At 34.5% G+C, this 24799-nt stretch overlaps 1 protein-coding gene across 2 annotated transcripts in view; it reads left to right on the plus strand.

Moving 5' to 3' along the window:
* Window positions 1–24799, plus strand: part of STT3B (STT3 oligosaccharyltransferase complex catalytic subunit B) — a 104054-nt gene that overhangs the window by 31850 nt on the left and 47405 nt on the right. For both annotated transcript variants that reach the window (XM_033212883.1, XM_033212884.1), the window contains exons 2-3: window positions 10637–10745; window positions 14053–14340. In XM_033212883.1, coding sequence (XP_033068774.1) covers window positions 10637–10745; window positions 14053–14340 — 397 coding nt within the window. The remainder of the gene's footprint in view (window positions 1–10636; window positions 10746–14052; window positions 14341–24799) is intronic.

Consider the following 24799-nt stretch of genomic DNA (forward strand, 5'->3'; position numbering starts at 1 on the left):
TGAGGGATTAGAAAGTACCTGATGACAAGAAAGAGGAACAGATTCTGAAGCAATTGTTAAACTTTAAATCCCATAAATAATTTATTCAAATCAAAATACCAATATATAATAATTACGGTGATAATAATGGAAGTTCTGTATCTCTTGGAAGATGTTGCAAATAACGGACAATAGAAACAATAGGCTTAATCTTTTAACATGCCTGCCTGTCTTCTTTCCTTCCTTGAATTTTCTCATTCTTTCTTTTTTTCATGAGAAATTATACTTTACTTTCTCTCAGATTAGTTATTGATCCATGTATAACGTGTATTATAAAGATGAACTGGCCTTTTTAGACCAAATAGAAATTCCTGTTTCTTGTTTTTATGTCTCATAAATAGAGTTGTAAAAGCAGGAAGGAAAAATTGTGTGAGAACAAATACTTTTCCATTTCTTCATTCTTCTTGTTACTCTTAGCAATCAAATGATAGCAGGCAGACATTATATTTCTCATTGGGCAATCTCCAAAGTAGTTGTGTAACATGTGATAAACTTGGCTGTGATCAGAGGAGGGATTGAGATAAAATAAGCGTTTGTTGGTTGAAAGAGGAAAGAGGTGTTGTACATTTTTTTGATAATAAAGTGTACACATACTTACACATAACCTTGTAAGAACTAAACTTTGGAGAAGTAAAGATGACAAATTATAGCTTACTGGGAAGAGTTCAATTATTTGAAAATTGACACTGGTTGAATTGGTTAATATAAGAAGTATGAGAAGGGTGCCAAAAAGGAGAGAAATGTGAGCTAGAGATAGGGACTACTTGGCTTTGTTTCTTTGTGAGAGTCACACTTACTGGAGGATTTGTTTGGTAAAACCAACAATTATGTATGACTCTTATAAGATGATGAATGAGGATGGTTTTACTGGTCAAGCAGTACTTAATAAAGGTTTCTGGCCATGATTTTTAAAAAGGCATACCTATACCAAAGAATTGAAATCTGAAATGATACAGTCAGACATATGTTAGACTTCTCTGACCTTTTATTTCAAAAGTAACTTTAGAAATGGCATAAGCTTTAAGGTTCAAAGTTGCATCTTAACAGATCTTAAGAGAATTGCACCAGTGGTTTTTGTTTTAGATATTTTAAACATATGTAGATACAGATCTACAGATATGCTTGCCATTGTTTTCAAACACTTGTTTAGCATTTGAATCCTTTCTTCAAATGAGTTTGTACAAAAGGCCCATATATAAATAGACAATTAGGTAAGGTTATATTAGATGGTACCGTATTTCATTCAAAACTGTATGTCTATTCAGGTACCCCACACTTGTCTGGAATCCCTGAGATACTGGGAACAGTTAGAAATCTTTAAGGTTCACATTGCCCAGAAGGTGATACAAATGATTTACCTGCATTAATTGCCCTGTTGCTGTTTGGAATCACCTTGTGATCATGCTTAAGAATGTGGGCACCAGAGTCAAAGCTGCCGTGATCAAATCCCGTGTTGACCACTTCATGGCTGTATGACTTTGGACAACCTATGTTACATATTGTGCCTTAGTTTAATCATCTGTATAGTGTCCTGCCTCAAAGGAGTGTGTATGTATGTGATGATTAAATGAAAAATATTATCATAGTGTCTGACATTTTTTTAAAAATAATAATTGTGCAGAAGTAGTGTACACGACATAAATTACCACTCCCCCTCTTGAACATCTTTTTCTTGGTTAAACACACCATTTCTCTACCTCAAGGACTTTGCACTTGATAGTTTCTTTGCCTGGGACAGCTCTTTAACTCTCTGAAATGCTGGTTACCCCCATCCTTAAAGACTTCACAGATGTTTTAAGATAGGATTTATACCCTGCTTAAAGCAATCTCTACCCCTTCCTCCTTCCCTTCCCATTTTACTCTTCTATTACTCTGAATCTTTTCTCCCCTACTCCCGCCAGCTCTTGTTTCAGTCTGTAATTACCTGATCTATGTTTATTGTATTTAGGTTCCAAAAGAGCAGAATTTGCCTGTCTTTCCAGTGCTCTATTTCCAGGGCCTAACAGAAACCTGGTACACTCTGGTTGCTTAAGGAGTTTTTTGAAAACATGATTATTACCTTGTAAAAATGAAAACAAATCAATGCCAGATACAGAATAACCACCTTTAGAGGCACGTATTTTTCTAGTATCTTGTCATACAAGACTTTCTGGGAGTCTCTTAGAGCTTGCTGTCAAACTGACATTATGTTCTCTCTGTCCATGGGAGACAGCCCTGAGCCCTCATTTGGAGCCCATGTGTGGTTATTTTGATAAGACAGAAACTTGAGTTAACCTGTTTGTCAACTCAGAGCAAGTTAGGACCCTGGCCTTGCTTGGCCTTAAGGGGGAGCTGTGTTGAAATGTAATACTTGGTATAGTGCTCCATCCCGCTGCTCTTTTACCCTCCTTTAGTACTAACATTTGCTGTTCTGTCATCACCATCGTTGATCAAAGCTTCTTTCCTCCTTTTTCTTTTCTTTTTTTTTTTTTTCTGTTCCTGACTGATTCTTTTCTGTTTGTTGGATTTAATTTGCAAAGGCTAAATTAAACCAGATTTGTGTTGTCTTGTTAAAATTACATTTGTGAACTGAACGTTTTTGGAATGTGGGACATGTTTGTCTCTCGTTGTGGCCGTAGCATTATGGCTAACAATATGTTGTTCTTCCACTTAATTTATTCTTAGGCATCTCCAATTATTAATATTTCTTTCTGATACGGCGTCACTTTTAATGAGGACTGAAAATGTTAATTAAACATACGAAACCCTTTGCCACCTCAAAATTTCTTTTTAAGATATAAAAGCCTTAGGTTAATTTTAAGGCTGAGATATAATTTTTAATTTTTTATAATTATGGGTACATAATAGGTTTGTCTATTTGTGGGGTACATGTGATGTTTTGATACCAGCATACCATGTGTAGCAGTCAAATCCAGGTAATTGGTATAGTCATCACCTCACGCACTTATCATTTCTTTGTTTTAGAAGCATTTCAATTCCAATCTTTTAGTTATTTTAAAATATGTGATAAATTATTTGTTGTGCTATCAATTACTAGATCTTTTTCTTAAATACTAGATCTTATTCATCCTAAGTATATTTTTGTATCCGTTACCCCTCCCCACATTTTGCCCCCCTCTCTACTACCTTTCCCAGCCTCTGGTAATCATCTTTCTGCTCTCTATCTCCATGAGTTTAATTGTTTTAATTTTTAGCTTTCACATATGAGATATAACATGCAAAATTTGTCCTTCCATGCCTGGCTTATTTTACTTAACATTAATGACCTCTCCAGTTCTATCCATGTTATTGTAAATGACTGAATCTCATTCTTTTCTTTATGGCTGAATAGTACTTTATTGAATATAAGTACCACATTTTCTTTATTCATTCATCTGATGATAGACACTTAGGTTGCTTCCAAATCTTGGCTATTATGAATAATGCTGCAATACACACGAGAGTGCAGGTGTCTCTTTGGTATACTGATTTTCTTTCTTTGGATATGTACCTAGCAGTGGGATTGCTGGATTATATTGTAGTTCTGTTTGTTTTTTTGAGGAACCTCCATACTGTTCTTCATAGTGGCTGTACTAATTTGCATTTCCACCAACAGTGTAGTACTGTTCCCCCTTCCCCACATCTTCCCCAGCATTTGTTACTGCCTGTCTTTTGGATGCAAACCATTTTAGCTGAGGTGAGATGTTATCTGATTATAGTTTTGATTTGCATTTTTCTGGTGATGAATGATGTTGAACATCTTTTCATCTATCTGTTGGCCATTTATAGAGATATAATTTTTTTAACCTAAGATTAAAAGTATGTTGTGGTATTTTGCTTCAGGACATAATCATGAGATTTCTTTGTTGTTATTTTCAGTGTAAATTAGGTGTATCAGTGTAATATAAGATGAAATAAATCTGAAACCAAATGTATCAAATGATTGGATCTCTGACAAGATCTATGGAAGGAAAATGCAAAGGCAGCTCCTTGTGACTTCCCCTCTTTATTTGTAAAAGACCTGGTTTACAAATAGGTTGATATTCCTAGTGTTTATGTCAGGAAATAATACAGTATTTATTGAATACACCTACCAGCTCATAAAGTTCTATTTATTATAAGGACATATTTGTAAATAATATATATAGATATAAGCTATATCTATGTATATATAACCTTTATTATGGAAAATTTCAAACATACAGCAAAGTAGAACTAATACTGCAATGAACCTCCATGAATACATCACTCAGCTTCAACAGTTTTCAATCTGTGGTTCATCTATAACTCTCTCCTTTCAGCTATTTAAATATTTTTTAAAATAATGTAAGTAGGACATGCCAAAATTGAAGACTACCTTTGTACACACAGGTGTTTGAGTTTAATGAAGAAGGGAATAGAAGACAAAAATTAAAGTAAGTGTTGATACTAGTATGCTAAAAAGGGGTAATTAGCTAAGCAAGTATTAATTGAACCTCATGAGTGAACTGCCAGTAACTATGAGAAAACTCCAGGATACAAAAATTACTAAGAAAAGGTAATTCATTGTGAGGTGAACTTCCGTAGAGGTTCCAGCATGTTTTAAGAGCAGAAATTAAGGTAGACTGGGAGGAGGAGTAGGAAACATTAGAAAAGACTTCTTACAAAATGATTAGGAACTTCAGGTCTGAGATGATCGTATGAAGAAGTGAGAATAAAGTACTTGGCTATGGCATGTTTTTATGTAGACAGAGCCAAGGGCTGAGGAAAAGACCATACTAAAATATCTCAAAAAGCAGGTGTGATAAATACATTCAGTTTTTAGTTATTCTAAAAATGGAATGGAAAAGAGTAGTTATAGGATCAATATGATCAATCCAAGTGCTTTTTTTTTTTTTAATGATATAAACAACTTTTATTCAGGAATTAATGCAAGAGACACCTAAGTATGGAACTGGGCTCAATTCTGAATACAACAACAATGGAAGATTTATAGTCAAGGAGCAGGGATAGGGTCAGTGGGTAGAAAACACGGATGTAAGGAAAGGAGGATGTAAGGAAAGGAGTACAGGGATTCTGGCTAAACTAGCTTTACAGGGATTCTTGCTGAAGGCAGGCCAGGGTGACCAGATACCACCTGGGGGATTCTGGCGATAAGGAATTTCATCATATTGAGGTGATCAGAAATGGAGGGTGGGGATTCTTTCTGAACTGACTTAACAGCATACTTGCTGTAACTGGGCAGTCCAGGCCCAACACGAACAGACACTGAAGCCCAGGGTTGAAGCCTAGTTGAGAAAAGGGTTTAGAGGTACCTAATATTTGGTCAAGAGGAGAGTATTTGTCAACTAGCAAGAAAAAATTACATAGGTATTGCTATATCTTCTGACATGAACAGGCAGCTCTAATCCTGTGTAGACTGCCCTGTCCAGAGATAATCACACTATAGGTTTTATTAAGTGGATTTTAAGGGTAGTCTTACGGGGGGAAAAAGGGAGAAAAAATGTTACGGGAAGCCTCATGCATTTTTTTTTTTTTTTTTTGAAGGAGGTGTAGAAAAGAGAAGCAAATAAGCCAGTTATGTCTTCAGTACTTTGAGGAAGCACTAGGTATCTAAGTATTTTCAGTATCGCTAAGGGCTTTATTTTATTCTAGGAAAATGAATTATAGTGCCTACTATATTCACAACCTTTGCACAATTCTCATGCCCATCATCTTCTACTCACAGCAGATGCAAAGAAGCCAGAACAGCCATATTTTATCTCATATGACCCTACCCTTTTGGCTACAGGTATTGGATTATGAGCATAGGATCTCATGGCAGCCAACACATAGATTGTCTGTTACCTATGACGTGTGACTTTGTATGAAATGATTTGAGCCAATCATATTCTTACTCATATTTACATGAACTGAGGAACAGAAAATCAGGCAGCTAAAGCTGGAGGAAACAGAGAAGTCCTTGAGATAGATTTGGAGCCATGTATTAGGCTTCTATGCCTTATATTTGCTTTGGATTGAATTGTTAATGTTCCAACTGAGGTATCCTGGGAATTTGCAGGAATGAAAATAATCGGACTATGCTTTGTTTGGTAACAACTCAATCTGTAATGTAAGTTCATGGTATGTTATAAATTTAGATTAGGTGAGGAATGCAAGCAGTTATTTTATGTAGTTACTCAACCTTGAACCAGAATTTTCTCTTAGGCCCCAAACAAACTTCTGTATCATTTAATTGTAGAATTTAACAGTAAGGAAAACTTTTTTAAAAAACATTTACTCTTTGACACTTACCTCTGTAAGTCAAATTTTTTTTGCAATTTTGTGAACCAAAACAAAATACAGAAGTAGATTCATGACATGGTTGGCATCATTGCAACTGTGATCTCTTACGTCAAGTTTAAGATTTTTGTGTTCATTGAAACAATGTAATTGTTCTTACTGTTGACTAAATGTTGTAAGTTTGAACTTACATTTGTATTTTTAAAAATATTCTTGGCCTGGTGCAATGGCTCACGCCTGTAATCCCAACACTTTGAGAAGCTGAAGCTAGAGGGTTGCCTGAGCCCAAGAGTTGGACACCAGCCTGGGCAACAAAGCAAGACCTCATCTCTACAAAGCATAAAACATTAGCTGGGTGTGATGGCACACACCTGTAATCCTAGCTACTTGGGAGGCTCTGGTCAGAGGATCAGTTGAGCCTTGGAGGCTGACGCTGCAGCTGTGATCGCACCACTGCACTGCAGAAGCATGGGCAACAGAAACAAAATTCTCATATGTCCTTTGAGTTTGTGAAGTACCAGATGCTGTGCTTGGTGTTGGAGACACAGTGGTGTCTTATTTGAGTAGATATTAATTAAGGAAACTAATGTGAAATTTTGTATATGTCAAGATGAAAAAGTGACAGAATCTCTTAGAAATGTGTTGAAGTTTGCAGGATGAGTTAACTGGGATAGGGAGGGAGACACCAGTGATCCAGGCAGAGGGGATTAGCAGTCTTTAACGATCCTGTGACAGGAAGGAATGAGGTGAGCCTGGAGGACTGAAAGATGGAAAGAAGAGAGGTAATACGGTGTGAGATGAGATTAGAGTTATGTATGAGGTAGACTGTGTGGTTTTGACCATTATGTTAAGAAGTGGAGGTTTCTCTGCTTTAATTTTAAAGCAATGAAGTCTTTGAATAATTCAGAGAGTTGCAGTATGATCACATTTACATTTTGAAAAGAACTTCCTCCTTGTGGCGGAGTGCACAGATTGGGGAACTAGAAGGTGGGCAGAATGGATGTAAAGAGACCAGTTAGAGGCTATTTCAGTAGTCTAGTTAAAAGATGATAGCTTGGACTACAGTGCTAGTAGCAGAATAAGAAAACAGTGTACAGATTTCAGAGATATTTAGGAAGTTAAGTGACAGCATTGTTTTGATTTTTGTATAGGATGTGAGAGAGAAGGAACTTTCAAAAATGACACCTAGGTTTCTTCAGCTCAGGTGGTGGTAAAAGAATACTGAAAGCAGATAGAGTGTATATATTTGTTTTAGGATTGGATGGTAGGTGTCTGATCATGAGTTTAGTTGAATGTGGAGTCTGAGATGCCTTTGTGACATTCAAGAAGAACATACCACATGAGTAGTTACATAACACTGGTTTGGACATGAGAAGAAAGATCTAGGTAGGGAGATAATATTAGTGAATTGAGGGCATACTGGTAATAACTGAAGACGTGGGTGTGAATGACATCTTTTGGGCAGCGATTTCAGAGTGAATTAATAAGACGATCTTAGGTAGAGGAGGCTACCTATGCAGAAAACAAAGAAGATTAGAGAGGTGGGGGTAAAAAATCAAGAGACTGTTGTAGTCATTAAAGCCAAAGGAAGAATGATTTGATAAAGAGGCCAAGAATTATATAAAATGGAAAGGGAAAAATACTTGTCAGGAAAACTTTATGAGATTGGACTCTCATGGTTCCTGGTTTTTAAAACATGTTATTAATAGACCCTTGAAGTCAGTTTTTTAAAATGAAAAATTAGGTTGAAAATTTAAAACCTTGGTATTCTTGCTAAAATACTAGGCCTCTTCCATTAAAATATTTTCAGAAGTTTCAGCGGGGTATTACGTTTTCTGGTGTATCCTCAACTTTGTATGGTGAATCTCTTTCTTACATAGTTTAACTGTTGTTTATGAGCTTGTCTGGGTAGAGCTATTTTTAGTTTTGCTTCTATTGCTAATCCAGGCGTTTGGGTCTTGTTTTCAGTGTTAATTTCTTGTCTTGGGGATTCTTTGTAAGTTTAGACCCTTAATGCATAACACAATGTTTAATTTAGCTTTTTTTTTATTGGAACCTTTAAAGCCTTTAGATGGAGAAGAACTTCGTCACTTTCATGGTGGTGGTTAGATTGTTTTCCATCTTTCACTAGGCAGCCTTTCCGTAATCCTGGCTTTGTAAATACAGTCACTACTTTGTTTCTGGCATTTGAAGATATCCTTTTTTAAATTCTGATCTGGTAAATACTTCTTGGAGGAGGAAGGGAGCAGGGTAGCATTTCTAGCATTAGCTTAGTTTTACATGTTATTGGCACACAAAGTTATTACTTAAAATTCTGATTTTAAAATTCTCCTCAGAAATTTGGATTATAGGCCGGGCGCGGTGGCTCAAGCCTGTAATCCCAGCACTTTGGGAGGCCGAGACGGGCGGATCACGAGGTCAGGAGATCGAGACCATCCTGGCTAACATGGTGAAACCCCGTCTCTACTAAAAATACAAAAAACTAGCCGGGCGAGGTGGCGGGCGCCTGTAGTCCCAGCTACTTGGGAGGCTGAGGCAGGAGAATGGCGTGAACCCGGGAGGCGGAGCTTGCAGTGAGCTGAGATTGCGCCACTGCACTCCAGCCTGGGCGACAGAGCGAGACTCCGCCTCAAAAAAAAAAAAAAAAAAGAAATTTGGATTATTACTCTGTTGCCTTATAGCAATCCAGTGGTTCCACTGAGAAATAAGGTATTAATCTGATTTTGTCATTCCTTTGTAGAAAACCTTTCTCTCTGAAGTAATGATTTTAAGTTGTACTTTAAGTGTTTTGAAATGTATTGGGATGTGTATGCTCTGTGGAGCATAGTCTTTTTTTTTTTTTTTCCAATCAGTGTAAGAACTAGACTACTTCAATTTTTTTCATTCTTTTTATCTCGTTCTAATTCGCTCTTCATTTTTGTCCTTTACGCTGTTTAGCCTATCTTTTACTTTATCTTGGCAATTATAATTTTGCCATTCAAAATCTTAAATGGATCCTTTATCTTAAGTCTGTTTCATTACGGTAACTATAGCCTTTAAGTGCTTCAGAGATGCTGTATTGTTTACTAATAGCTACACTGGTACTATCACAGGTACTGTTGTTAATCCCCGTTTTCACATGAAGAAACTAGAATGCAGAGAACATAAGTAACTTGCCCAACCAAGGTCACATAGGTAGTCAGTGTGGAACTAACATTCAAACCCATGCAGTATGATACTAGAACCTGACCTCTCAACCTCTTGATTATGCTTCCTTTCAGGTCTGAAAGTTTAATATTAATAACTCTTTCAGAGTTAATATAATTCTGGGTTATATTAACCCTCTGACTATATTAATTCTTGCTTCTGTTTCTACAGTATTAATTTTTCTGTTTGTTGATTTTAATATTTAACTGTCATGGTGCTTGCTCTTCTCAAATGTTTGATTTTTTTGGGATGTGTTGCTTATTTTAGTATTCAAAAAGACTGTAAAAATGCTACAAAGCTTGCATCTAGTGATTGTTGGAGTTGAGATCATAACTTGCTGCTGGAAAGGATGTATCAAACTGATCTGGGGTATAAGTATTTCCTGTTGGTCTTGTATCCAGCATTGTTCTGCTTCTTGACTCACTTGTCCACATGTAGTGCTTTTACCTCAGGCAGACACCTCTGATGCCCACTTCCCTACTTCGCAGTAGTAGGGGAAGGGGATTAACCTGACTGAGTATACGTAATGGCATTACCTTGAGGATTGCTCCAGGCTTTTCTCCTGCCCATCACAGCTGCTTTATATTAAACATGGACTATCCCTGGAATTGCCCTCTGTGGTTTGTGCTTTTCTTCTGCTTTCATTTTGGGCTCTGGTTTCTTCAATTTCATTTTTTCTCATTTGTCTCTTTCAGAAATTATAATTTCTTTTTCTATAAGGCCATATTCTTGTTTTATAGTGCTGTTATGGTTTATTCTCTTTATATTTTTAGTGCTATTATAGTTTAAAGCCAGCATTTTTAGGGTTGCAGGATTTTGGGCAGTTATGGTGAGTGTACCGTTTCTTCCATTTTGATGTTATCTTCTGTCAATAGTTCTTAATCTTTTGAGATTTATGAACTTCTTTATAGCCCTCCACCACCTGGACCCCAAGCAATGGCTAAATGTTACTTGGAGCATTACTAGTTTTGTAGGTGTGGGTTTGAGGTTGGGGGTGTTTTTATTTATATTAGAGGTATAAGCATGTTCTTTTGATATCTTCAGATTATGTTATTCAAGTTTGATAAAAACACTCTGTAAGATGTATTTATGTGCCACGGAGTTTGATATAAAGAAGGAGCTGTTTCTATTAAGCAGTTTTATAACATTTCTTTTTTTCTATTTTCTCTAGGTTTAACTATAGATCAACACATCATCTTGCATCTCATGGGTTCTATGAATTTTTAAATTGGTTTGATGAAAGAGCATGGTATCCACTAGGAAGAATAGTAGGTGGTACTGTAAGTATCTTAGAAGTTCTTTATGTTAATTATAACATTTATTGTTATTTGAGTAAATCATTAATTGCCAAGGTGGTAGGGATTCTTGGAAAGCTTTGTATAGTTAACAAATTTTTCTGTGGCTTATTATCCAGTATTCAGCTTACTTAGGCTCTTAACACCTCCTCCCCTTAATCCCCAACCTGTTTTTGGGTTATCTCACACTAGCCACTCTTTTTGACAAGTGGTGGAGGCTGGGTGGGGATCTGCTATCACAACGCATCTGAATGAAGTTCAGGTTATTTGTGTATCTGCTCTTACAGCAATTTGGTTGAAAAAGGAATTTGTTTGGAAGGAGATAAAAGCATAGAATAATCATGATAATTATATATCTAGAATAATCGGATAAGTAGAATTTTTCAGGCCCTGAATGTCTCCAAATTATTCCAGGTAATTGACTAAAGATTATAGTTCATGTAGACGTCTGATATCCAGAAAGATGACATAAAAGCGAATATTTTTAGAATTTGGGACATAAGGAGAATTTTGAAGGTGAAAGACAAGGCAACATTGTCTTGTATTGGAGAAATATATGTTTGATTTTTTAAAATCAATTTTGCCAGGCTTATTCATTTTATTAGGGTTTTTATTAACCCAAAGAAACTTCTGACTCTGTTGATTACTTTTAGTGTATGTTTGTTTTGCATTTTTAAAATTTTAATTTATTTTCTTCTACTTTTGTGAGTTTATTTTCGTGTTCTTTTTCTGACTTCTTGAGATGGTTTACTCAGTAATTTTCAACTTCATTATTAGGAGATGCATTTTAAGCCTACAAACTACACACTAACCACTGTACTAGCTGCATTTCAGAAGTTCTGATGTGTAGTGTTCTCATGATTTCAGTCAAAATGTATCTTAATTTTCATTGTAATTTCCCTGACTCATGGATTATTTAGAATTGTATTTAATTTCAAACATAAGGGGATTACCCAGTTATGTTTTTTGCTTTGTACTTCAAATATGTTGTGATTAGAGAACACCTTCTATGTGATTTCGATCCTTTAAAATTACTGAGACTTGACTTGTGGGCTGAGGATATATCCAGATTTTTATAAATGTTCCCTTTTTGTTTAGAAAGAACATGTTCTCCATGATAGTAAGGTGTTGTGTTTCTAGTCTGGGACATCTTCGTACCCTTGTGGTAAATAGAGAGAAAGGCATAAAGAGATGAAGGCACAATAGTAGTTACCATGTTCTGCAGTGGAGTTGGAAAAGTATTAAATGAGTAGTACGTATGGCAGATAGCTATTACCTGCAGTTCTTGTGGTGCTAATCTTATCATATATCTAAATTGTATTACATTTGATAACTATAGTTTTTCTTGTGTGGTTTATACCTTTATCTTAAATTAATCCTCAGTGGAAGCCTATTTTCTCTGAGAGTCCTGAGGTCCTGAGATTTGGAATAATCCCTGTAATAATCTTTCTCATTTGCCTTTGCTGGAGGATTTTAGGGGTTTCACTGGTTTGGGGACAGTTTTACTTAGTTTGAGGTTTCTTATACTTACTTAAGGTTATTAGAAATCTAGAGCCCACATTCACACATTTGAATGAGTTCCATATTCTCCTTTAGAACTTTGTTTCTGCTCTGAGCATTGGAAGGCAAGCAGAGTTCCTTGATGGATGAATAGAATTTGTCTAGTTTCATAAGCTGGTCCTGACTTTTTGCTGGTAATTAGGTCTTCACTTTGATCCCTGTGTTGGGTGAAACCCCCCCATTTTCATTCCTTAAGGCCTGTATCAGGCCTGGTAATGTTTGGCTTTTTTCTTCTCTCCTGTGAGCTGCCATGACATCAGTACCTACTTTGAATTTTGTCTTCATTTTTGGCATCTGGAGAATTCCCTATCTTGAGCTTGATTATGCTTTTTTTGTTGTTGGGGTTTTATTTGTTGGTTTATTTTTGGTTCTTTCATTTAGTACTTCCATGAATCTTGGCTGTTTTTGTGTGTGTCAGTTCAGTCTACCGTATTATATGGATATATTGACTTACCTTGAAAAGTATTTTTAAATTCACTTCCTTCTTTTCCCCCTCATATTGCTGACAGAATCACACACTGGTACCTAGTATTGAATCTGAAGAGGAACAAAATTTTTATGTGTTGAGAATGTGGATGAATTATCATACTTTTTTTCTCTCCCTCCCCCTTTCTCCTTCCATGCATGCAGTAGGTATTGAACATCCACTTTGTGCCAGTTATTTTTCTGGATGCTGGAGAAAAATTTCCTGCTATTCTGGAGCTTATATTCTTGTGAGCATAGGCAGTTAATAAATAGACAGTAAATAAAATAAATAGTACGTCAAATGATTGTAAGTGTTATGGAAAAAAAGCAAGAGAGTTAAAGATGGGAGTGTGGGGGAGAGAGGTTGCAGTTACAAATTGTATAGCAGGGAAAGGAAATTTATAACCTTTGTAGTTTCTGTTGTGGAGTAAAAAAAGAGTCTTTTAGAACTTACCTAAGGAAGCAGATGTAAATGCATGTTTTAATCACCGAATAATAACTCAGGAAGAATGTCCTGTTTACTGTTCTTGAATCCTTTTCATGTTTAATGTTTCTCTTTTAGAATGAGGGTGAGTATAACTGTTAACTGGCCTCTTCTAGTTTATTATTTCCCTTGTATCCCTAAGTATTTATGTGGTATAAAAAAATTTAATTTTTCAGGAGTCCCAAAACATTATCTCTGAATTCACCAACTGACTATTCCCTCTTTTCCTAGCTAGAGTTGCTTACTTTCCAAATCTAGGGCTTGAAAGGAAGGGACTTTTTTAATAAATATGACTTAAATAGTTTTTTGTGTAATTTTTCTTTATCTTATCTTTCTTTTCTCATTTTCCTATGTACACACAAGTATGGGCAAAATTGGAGTATGTTAGAACCCCAAATTCAAGGATAAGCTAGACTAAGACCCTGTTTTGATTTAAAAAAAAAAAAAAATTTAGTAGGATCAGTAAGAAAGTTACCTACAGTTAACATTGTTAAACATTTCCAATTTTAATCATTCCATTGTTCAGCATTTTCAATTTTAATCATTCTTGTTTCATATTCTTTCTGATCTTTTTATGTATTTCCTCCATATATGAGCTAGTTTTTATATGCAACACACAGTGGTGTGGGGGTTTTTTTGTAGTTTATAAAGAAGGCAAATTGTTTTGAGATGTTGCTTTCAAACTTACGGTAAACAAAGTGTAATAATAAAGAAGAGTACATATATTAATATTTTTGTGTCTCATTTTATATGTAATTAAATTCTCCATTTTTTTCTTCCTAGGTTTACCCAGGGTTGATGATAACAGCTGGCCTTATTCATTGGATTTTAAATACATTGAACATAACAGTTCACATAAGAGATGTATGTGTGTTCCTTGCCCCAACTTTTAGCGGCCTTACATCTATATCTACTTTCTTGCTTACCAGAGAACTTTGGAACCAAGGAGCAGGACTTTTAGCTGCTTGTTTTATTGCTATTGTACCAGGCTACATATCTCGGTCAGTAGCTGGATCCTTTGATAATGAAGGCATTGCTATTTTTGCACTTCAGTTCACATACTACTTGTGGGTAAGTAACACTTAATGTTTTGCTACCATTAATACTCGTGACCTTTCTCATGAAACACATCTGTTGATATTTTTGTTTCTTTGTTTTGGGGAGATAGGTAAGAAATAGTTACCCAGGAAAGTTGAAGCATTTTTTGATGGGTTAGAATTTTAAATTGTTTCTGAAACCAGCAATATTTATTTTGCTGCTACTAGGCTATTTAAACTTAATTATTTTTTCCCCTACGTATGAAATATGATGCTACTTAATCTTGGGTTCAATTTAGAGCTTATATTTATTTATGTATTTATTATTTTAGCTTTAGCTTGTAATTTTCCAGTGATAGAAATTACCAAAATTTGTGTGTGTCAGTACATTTTTGTATATTTCATTAAGTATATTTTTAGGTAGCTAGGTGAATGACAGCATAAATTTTCTCTTTAATAATTATTTTACATTGTTTAAAACTACTTGGCTAATGAGTATTTTTGCTCTAGCGTGGAATTCCAGAGGAGAATGTTTCTATGTGATCTGTATAGACAGTGTCTTAATCTTGAGTTTAAAAGAGAAGAAAAATACCCATAGAAATGAAGATGATACCAAGCAGTAGGATGTTGCCAGTGCTGCTGTACTTTTCAAAGTGTTTTTAAAAACTCTGTTTATTGTGTGCAGCTGAGAAAAAAAAAAAAAAAAACTTAAAATCTAGAACCTCTGTTGAATGCCTTTAGTAAATTATATAATATTTTAAATTATAAAAATAATGCATATGTGCCTTGATCCTGATAATGTAATGCTTAGTGGAAAAATAAGTTGTGATAAAATATGTGCAGTATGAGAACTCTTTGATGTAAGTTTCTAAGCAGTACAAACCATACTGTTTGTTAATAGCAGTTTATAATGAAAGTATAAAAATGTGATAGATAAGTTGCATGTACACCAGCTTTGTGATAATGGATTTTCCTGAGAGTGAGTGGGTGATACTGAGATGGCCAGTATTAAGGGAGCTTCAACTATGTCAGCTAAATAAATTTTAAATCAAATATTCTGAAGCAAATGTATTATTTTTGAATTTGAAAGTCTGAATAGCTAGGTTTGTAACTATTTTAATATTCTCTACACTTGTGTATTTTTCAAATACTTTATAATAAATTTAAAAAATAAAATATTCTATTTTGTGGACATTTAGACAGCAGAAAAATATAAGGAAAAAAAATCACCCAGAGTTAACTACCATTTGCATTTTTGAATTTTGAGCACATTACATTCATAAATAAGTCCCAGTTGATCATGATATATAATCTTTTTCATACGCTGCTGAATTTGGTTTGCTAGTATTTTCCTAAGGATTTATCCATCAGTGTTCATAAGGTGATACTGGTTTATAATATGCTTTACTTGCAGTGTCTGTCTGGCTTTTGGATCAGGGTAATGCTGGCGTCATAGAATGAGTTAGGAAGTGATCCCTTCTCTTCAGTTTTTGGAAAAGATTGAGGATTAGTGTTGGTTCAGTTCTTTAAATGTTTTAGTAGAATTCACCAGTGAAGCCATCAGGACCAGGACTTCTCTTTGTTGGGAGATTTCTGATTGAGTTTCCTTGCAAGTTGTAAGTGTCTGCAGATTCTCTGTTTCATCATGATTTAGTCTTGGTAGGTTTTTGTGTTTCTATTAATAGGAATGTGTTGATGTAAGCTATTCAATTTGTTGGCATACAAGACTTGATAATACTCCCTTAAAATCCTTCTTGTCTCCTATGGAATCAGTAGTAATGTCCCACTTTCTGATTTTAGTGATTTGAGTCTTCTCTCTTTTTTTCTTAATCTAGCCAAAGATTTGTCAATTGTGTTGATCTTTTTAAAGAACCAACTTTTGGTTTCATTGATTTTTTTTTTTTTTCTGTGTTCTTTTTTCTCATTTAGTGTATATTTTGCTGAAGTGAGCACTCTATTTTATCTATGTTACAGTCTGTATTATTTATTCAATTTTGTCTTTCTGGAAGCTTTGGGTTTAGTTTCTTCTTTCTCTTTTTCTTTTTTTTTTTCTTGCTCTGTCTCCCAGGCTGGAGTGCAGTGGCGCAATTTTGGCTCACTGCAACCTCCGCCTCCTGGGTTCAAGTGATTCTCTGCCTCAGCCTCCTGAGTAGTTGGGATTACAGGCATCCGCCACTACGCCTGGCTAATTTTTGTATTTTTAGTGGAGATGGGGTTTCACCATGTTGGTCAGGCTGGTCTTGAACTCCTGAACTCATGATCCACCTGCCGTGGCCCCCCAAAGTGCTGGGTTTATAGGCGTGAGCCACCATGCCCGGCCCTAGTTTGTTCTTTTTCTAGTTCACAACTTAGTTTGTGAAGTCAGGTTTTTGATTTGAGATTTTTTTTTGTTTTTGAATGTAGGCATTTTTGCTATAAAATTTCCCCTTAGTAGTACTTTCACGGGTTCTCATAAGTTCTGATACATTGTGGTTTTGTTTTCATTCAGTATTCTCTCATTTTGATTTTTGATCTGTTGGTAAGTATCTTGTTTAATTTCCCCAAATTTATTTCCCAGTTTTCCTTCTGTTACTGATTTCTGACTTCATCCTGTTGTAGTTGGAGAAGATACTTTGTATGGTATCTATCTTTTTAAATCTATTGAAACTTAATTTTCATCTTTAATTTGTGGCCCAGCGTATTGTCTATCCTGGAAAATGTCCCATGTGTACTTGAGAAGAATTGCATATGCTGTCGTTGTTCAATAAAGTGTTTTGCGTCTGTCTTTTAGACCTAGTTGGTTTGTTGTGTTAAGTTCTGTATTATCTCCTTTCTGGTGGTTTTATCCATTATTGGGAATAGAGTATTGATGTCACCAGCTATTATTGTAGAACTGTGTATTTCTTCAGTTCTGTCAAATTTTTTCTTCCTATATTTTGATGGTCTGTTATTAGGTACATAAATGTTTGTAATTGCTATACCTTCTTGCTGTATTGAACTGTTTTATTGCTGTATATATTTTGGGTTCTTTCTCTTTTGTAACCTTTTTTTAAACAAAAAAAATTCAAAGTCTGTTTTTTCTTGTCTAATTTTGTAGAGATGAGGTTTCACCATGTTGCCCAGGCTGGTCTCAAACTCCTGGGCTCAAGCAATCCTCCCTTACCTCCCAAAGTGTTGGAATTACAGGTGTGAGCCACCACACTCTGCTGTTTTTTGTTTTGTTTTGAATTTTGTAGAGTTAAAGTCTTATCTTTTCTCTCTTTTGGTTACTATTTGCATGAAATAACTTTCTATCCTTTCAGTCTCTTTGTCTTTGGATTTAAAGTGCATCTCTTACATAACAGCATGTGGTTGGATCGTGTTTATTCTTTCTGACAATCTGTTTTTGGAGAGTTTAATACACATTGGAAGTAATTACTCATAAAGAGGGACTGATTTCTGTGGTTGTGCTGTTTTCTATATGCCTTATAGCTTTTTTTGTCCCTCATTTCTCCATTAGTCTTCTTTTGTGTTTAGTGGATTCTTTTGGTAGTGTATCATTTGAATCCCTTTTGAGCATATTTGTGGATTGCCTTTTCACTCTGTGGATAGTGTCCTTTGCATGAATTTTAAATTTTTATGAAGTCTAATTAATTTTTGTTCTTGTTGCTTGTGCTTTTAGTGTTACATTTAAGGAAACTGTTGGCCTAAGTGAAGGTCATGAAGACTTACACCTCTGTTTCCTTCTAAAGATTTTATATGTCAAGTTCCTCCACTTAGGTCTTTGATCCATTTCGGGTTAATTTTTGTACATGGTGTGAGAGAGGAGTTCCAACTTCATTCTTTTGCATGTGGATATCCACTTATCTTAGCACTGTTAAAAAAATATATACTCTTGTTGAATGGTTTTAGCACTTCTGTCAGAAATCAATTGATTATAAATGTATGGTTTTTTTTCTGGACTCTCAATTCTATTCCATTCCCTTGCCATCAGTATGTTGTGTCTTTATGCCACTACTGCACAGTTTTGGTTACTGTAGCTTTGTAATGAGTTTTGAAATCCAAAAGCGTAAGTCCTTCAACTTTGTTCTTTTTCAAGATTGCTTTGGTTATATGGGGTCCCTTGCATTTTCATAAGTTTTAGGATTAGCTTGTTCATTACAGCTTTTCTTTTTTTTAAGTGGCATGATATTGTTTTGTTAATTCAACAGAAATTTTTGTAGAATGCAATATGAAGCAGGTGCTGTTTTATGTGTTGGTTATACAAGGTTATATGAAGTTGATAATCTAGTAGAAGAAATTATAGATATCATTGCTTTGAAGGATCATATTAACAGAAGGATGGAATGATAAAACATTCTCACCCAGAAACTGGGAGATTATCTAGTGAGTTTTTCTTTTGTTTTCTTTTTAAAAACAATACATTTAAATAAATTAGGTTTACGGTGGAAAAAGCTTCAGTATTTGAAAATAAGAATACTTGTGTTTGAGTTCTGGCATGAAATACTCTGACTCTTGACAAATTGACACTTTTGAATCTCATTCAGTTTTCTCCTAAGATAGAGAAAGTGTTTTGGCTACAGAATTATAATAGATAATGACATTTATTTAAAATTTCATTATTACTAATTGAAAGTGGAAGTAATTACAGTTCTAACTATTCTGAAAAGTTGTTTGTAACCCAAATGAAGTTATAAAAAGGTGAAAACATTTTTGTAGTCTCTAATATATAAATGTTAAGTTGTTTAATTCCTCACCCAGTGTTTTTATTTTTAAACCAACTCTTTTACAAGGTATATGTTTTTAAAATTTAGAAGATAAGTAATTTGTCATAGCATTATTATTTGTTGATGCCCTATTACAGTTACAAGCTGGTGTTGACAGACATTTTAGGATACACTTTTGGATTTGTGTTCTGCAGAGATTAAAACATTTTCATCATGATTGAGTAATTAAGAGTAAAGTCTATAGCATAATTGCCAGGGTTTGGTTTTCTCTTGGTTTGATTTCCGGCTCTGTCACTGGAGGTTGTTTAAATCCCCACCCTGTGCCTGTTCAATCAACTATAATATGGAAGTAATAATTGTACCTTCCTCATATAACTTAAAAGTTAATACATGTAAAGATATAGAATATTGTGAGAACATAGTGAGAGGTTAGTACATGTTTGTTACTATTATTTACAAGCACCAGAGTACATGATTCAGAAAACTAACACAGATAAAGTAGTACAAGGAGCAGTGTTTATCATATTGCCTCTTAAAGGTTTTGTTTTGTTTCTTTAAGGTTCCCTCCTGTACCTTTTGTAGTGAGTCTTCTCCCTACCCCATTTCTGGCAACCACTGGTCTGATTTCTGGCTCTCTGTCTGTATAGCTGTAGGAGTTTCTTTTCTAGAATGCCATATAATACAGACAGTAGGCGTGACCCTGTATATCCATCTCTTTCACTTAGCATAATATTTTTGAGAGTGTCAACCATGTTGTTGATGTTTTAGTAGTTTGTTACTTTTTATTGCTGAATAGTACTCCATTATGTGGATGTACTACAATTTGTTTTCCAGTTTTTGGCAATGATGAATTAAGTGGCTGTGAAATGTTTGCATATGGGTCTTTGGACATACATTATTATTTCTCTCAGGTAAATGCATAGGCACAGATTGGTGGTTTGTGTGGTAAGTATATGTTTAACTTTATAAAAAGCTGCTAAGCATTTTGCCAAAGTTGCTGTATTCATTTTGCATTTCCTCCACAAATACATGAGAGTAATATTTACTACTCCATCACATGGCATTTTTAAATTTTACCTATTCTTGTAGGTAGGTAGTAGTATCTTATGGCTTTTGTTTGCTTCCCCCCAGTGACTGATGAGCATCTTTTCACGTGCTTATTTGCCATCCCTGTTCTTTGATGAAATGTCTGTTCATATCTTGCCCATGTTTTGGTTGAGTTGTTTTCTTACTCTTGAGGTGTGAGAGTTCTTTATATATTTTGGAAATAAATACTTTATCAGATGTGTGCTCTACAAACATTTTCTCTAGTCTCTAAGAGCAGAAAATTTTGATTTTTATGGAATTTATCAGTTTTTTTTTTTTTTTTTTTTAATGTATCTTGTTCTTGGTGTCTGATCTAAGAGATCTTTGTCTACCCTAAAATCACAAAGATTTTCTCAGGTGTTCTAGAAATTAAATAGGTTTAGGTTTAATACTCATGACTGTCATCTATTTCATGTTGATTATGGTCTGGTGCAATATAAGTGTTGCTGGATTTGAATGTTCTGTTTTTCCAACATCATGTGTTGAAAAGACTGTTCTTTCTCCACTGAATTACCTGCTTTGGTAACCTTGTCAAAGTCAATTGAATATATACATATGGGTCTGTTTTGGAACTCTTCTGTTTATCTGTGTCTGCCTTTGTAACAATACCTTATGTTGTTTTCATTAGTTTCTAGAAACTTTTGAAATCAGGTAGCATGAGTAAATCTAATGTTGTTTTCTCTTTTTCAGAATTATTTTGGCTTTTCTTAGCTGTTTGCATCATGTAAATTTTAGAATCACATTATTAACTTATTTAATGAAAAAGCCTTCTGGGATGTTGATTGGAAGTACATTGAATGTATAAGTCAGTTTGGAGTAGAATTGTTATCTTAATATGTAGCCTTCTGTGAATCTGTGAATATAGTATTTCTTTCCATTTATTTTAGATCTTCTTCATTTTTGTTTTAATTTTTCTGAATGATCAGGTTAGTGACTTGATCTATTTTAAGCACCTAAAGCTATCATTTTTCCTCTAGGTACTACGTTAGCTGTACCCCATACATTTTTTTATTGAAAAATAATTTGCATATTATAAAATTTATCCTCTTAGAGAATGGAATTCAGTGACTTTTAGTATATTAACCGAGTTGTACCATCATTACCACTGCTTTTAGTATATTAACCAAGTTGTACCACCATTACCACTATCCAGTTACAGAACATTTTAACACTCCAAAAAGAAAGCCCGTGCCCATGATAGTCACTTTCCATTTTCACATCCCCCGAGCCCTTAGCAACCAGTAATCTGCTTTCTGCCTCTCTGATTTGCCTATCCTGGAATTCCATATAAAAGGAATTATATAATATGTTGCCTTTTAGATTTTTTTTTTTTTAATTTTCAAATATAGATGGGGTCTCATTATATTGCTCAGGCTGGTCTTAAACTCCTAGCCTCAAGCTACCCTCCCACCTCAGCCTCACAAAGTCTAAGTGACCTTACCTGTTGTACATCTGGCTTCTTTCACTTGCAATAGTATTTTCAAGGTCTGTCTACGTTGAAGTATTTACAAATACTTTATTTCTTTTTGTGGCTGAATAATATTCCATTGTATGGTTATCACATTGTATTTCTCCATTTTTCAGTTGACTAAACGTTTGGGTTCTTTCTAATTTCTGTCTGTGAGGAATAATGCTGCTGTGAACATCTGTGTACATTTTTATTACATTTTAAACAAATGTATAAACATCTGTATACAAATTACTGTAAGAATTGCAGAGAGTTTTTATGCTCTATTTTAATTTTCTAGCTCAGATATTTTCTAATTTCCTATGTGACTGACAGTGTCACCAAGGATGCTGAACTTCTATCCTACTCCAGATCTTTCTCATGACTACTTGGGCTTATGAAAAGAGCTTGTGAGTGTAAATTGCTCTTATGTCTGGTTTCCTTAGCTGTTTTAACACTTGTTTATTTGCCTTGTGACTTTAGCTCTCTGATAAGCCTAAGAAAACTTACTATTTTGTAGATCATCTAGAATTTCTCCCTTATTGTTGAGGTGAAAATAACATTCTCTTGCAGCTTTCCACATCCCAAGCACAAGTGGAATTCAGTGCATCTCCTAATACTGTGAACCAAAACACAAGATGGCCCATGTTTGTAGGCCTAGAGCAGTACTTTCCAATAGAACTTTCTATAATGATAGAAGTGTTTTATATCTACTCTGTTTAATAAGATAGTCACTGGGCACATGTATATGGACTTTTTTTTTGTGCAGGTACTAGGTGCTTCCCTATAATATAGGTAATAGAACTGAGTTTTACCCTTAAAATATTTGTCTAAAATATTTATTTCTTTTAAATCAATTAGGAAATGTTAACTTATTCTAGAAACAGAGGACCCTCATAATTTGTGAGAATTATGTAAAGTTAATTCCCTAAGCCTAATCCATTACAAAAATATCTCTTTAGATTAGTCATCTGGATTCACTAAATTTCTGCTAGATTTGCTCAGTATAGAGGAAGAAAACTGTTTGTAAATTCTGTTGGAATACAGTTTTTGTTCCATGTTTGGGCTACCGCTAGATTTTTGCCTTTTATTCCAATTTACATTTTTCCAGTGTTGTATTCTAAAAATTTTATAGTGTTGCACTTTACATTCATGTCTGAGATTCATTTTGAGTTATTTTCATGAAAAGGATAAGATCTGTGTCTAGATTTATTTTTTTATTTTTATTTTTTGTATGTGGGTGTCCAGCTGTTACAGCATCATTTGTTAAAAAGATTATTCTTTATGTATTGCCTTTTGTCAAAGGTCAGTTTATATTTATGGGGCTGTATTTCTGTGCTGTGTTCTGTTCTGCTGATCTGTTCTTTTCCCACGCTATCTTGATTCCTATAGTTGTATAATAAGTCTTGAAGTCAGGTGTAGTATCAGTCTTATTTCAGTATCATGTTGGCTAGTCTCAGTCTTTTGCCTTTCCATATAAACATTCAAATTGATTTGTTGATGTCCACAAAGTCACTTGCTGAGATTTTGATTGTGATCACATTGAATTTACAGATCAAGATGAGAAGATTTGTTATCTTAACAACATTGTCCTCCAGTATTGTGTATAATCATTTATTGGTTCCAGTAATTTTCTTTCTGATTCTTTGGGATCTTTTACATAGACAGTCACGTCATGCATGAAAAAAGTCAGCTTCATTTCTTCCTTCTCAGTTTGTGTACTTCTTATTTTCTTTTCTTGTCTTACTGCATTTGCTAGGACTTCCATTACAATGTGAATAGAAATGGTGAGAGAGGACAACTTTATCTTGTCCTCATCTCAGGGGGAAAACATAATTACTGATTTATTTCCGGGCTCTGTTCTGTTCCATTGATCTGCATGTCTATACCTACCTCATAAACATAGATCTAGAAGTCTGTACTGACCCAATTACTGTAACTTCATTGTACATTTTAAAATTGGGAAGTATTGTAGATTTTTATGTATTGATCATATATTCTGTGACCTTGCTAAACTTGCATGTTAAAATTTACTTTTTAGATTCCTTAGGATTTTCTACATACAATATCATGTTATCTTTAGAGACAGAGGGTCTTTGCTACTTTTTTCCTGAACTGTATACCTTTCATTTTTTTCCTTGCCTGGTTGTATCGACTGGAACCTCTAATGTCATGTTGGACAGGGTAGTTTTTCCTGCCCTGTTTCCTGAAATAATTCTCATAGGATTGGTATTACTTCTTCCTTAATTGTTTGGCAGTATTTACCATTGAAGCCACGTGGAGCAGGGAAGATTTTTAATATGAATTCAACTTTTTAATGGCATAGTTTTATTCTGATGTTCTATTTTTTCATGAGTAATTTGATAATACTTATCTTTTTAAAAGTCTTTTTATTTTATTTAAATGACCTAATTTGTAGGCAGAAATTGTTCATAATATTTCTTTGTAAGTCTTTGGATTTCTGTACAGTCTGTAGTGATGTCACCTTCCTTATTCCTGGTACTGATAATTTGTATCTTCTCTCCCTTCTTGATTAGTCTAGATAAAGCTTATCCAACTTTTGGTTTCACTGTTTTTTTTTTCTTTACATTTTCAATTGCATTGATTTCTTGGTCTTCATTATTTCCTTCTAATTTGCATTTGGTTTACTCTTTTCTAGCTTTTTGAAGTTGAAGCTTAAGTTATTTTCTCCATTTCTACTTTTCTAATATAACTATTTTTTAAAATTATACTGTATTTACTTTAACTGTATTCTCTGTATTTTAATATGTGGTGTCAGGTGGTTGAATATTCTTTGAATTCATAGTTTCTTTGACTCATGGGTTTTTTTCTAAGCATGGTGTTTAATTTCCAAGTATTTGGGATTTTCTTAGCATACTTTTTTTTGTTGATTTCTAATTCTGTTGTTGAAGACCATACTTTGCATAATTTGTCTTTTTAAGTGTATTGTGACTTGTTTTATGGTCTAGCACAGAAGTCTGTGAAGTATGGCCCATATGTATCTTACCTGCTTTAGTAAATAAAACTTTACTGGAACACAGCCCTGGCCATTCAAACATACGGCCTTTGGCTTCCTTTACACCAGAATGACAGAATTGCATAGTTGTGACAGATCTGGCTCCTAACTGTAAATATTTACCATCTTGACTGTTCAAAACAAGATTGCTATATCCTGGTCAAGCATGTTCTCCATCCTGGACAGTAATCCACATGTGCTTGAAAAGAACATACATTCTGCTGTTTGGAGGTTACATATTGTAAATTAATGGTCAGGT

The sequence above is a fragment of the Trachypithecus francoisi genome, unplaced genomic scaffold, assembly GCF_009764315.1.
Source record: "Trachypithecus francoisi isolate TF-2019V2 unplaced genomic scaffold, Tfra_2.0 Lachesis_group0, whole genome shotgun sequence".
In the NCBI taxonomy this organism is placed as follows: Eukaryota; Metazoa; Chordata; class Mammalia; order Primates; family Cercopithecidae; genus Trachypithecus; species Trachypithecus francoisi.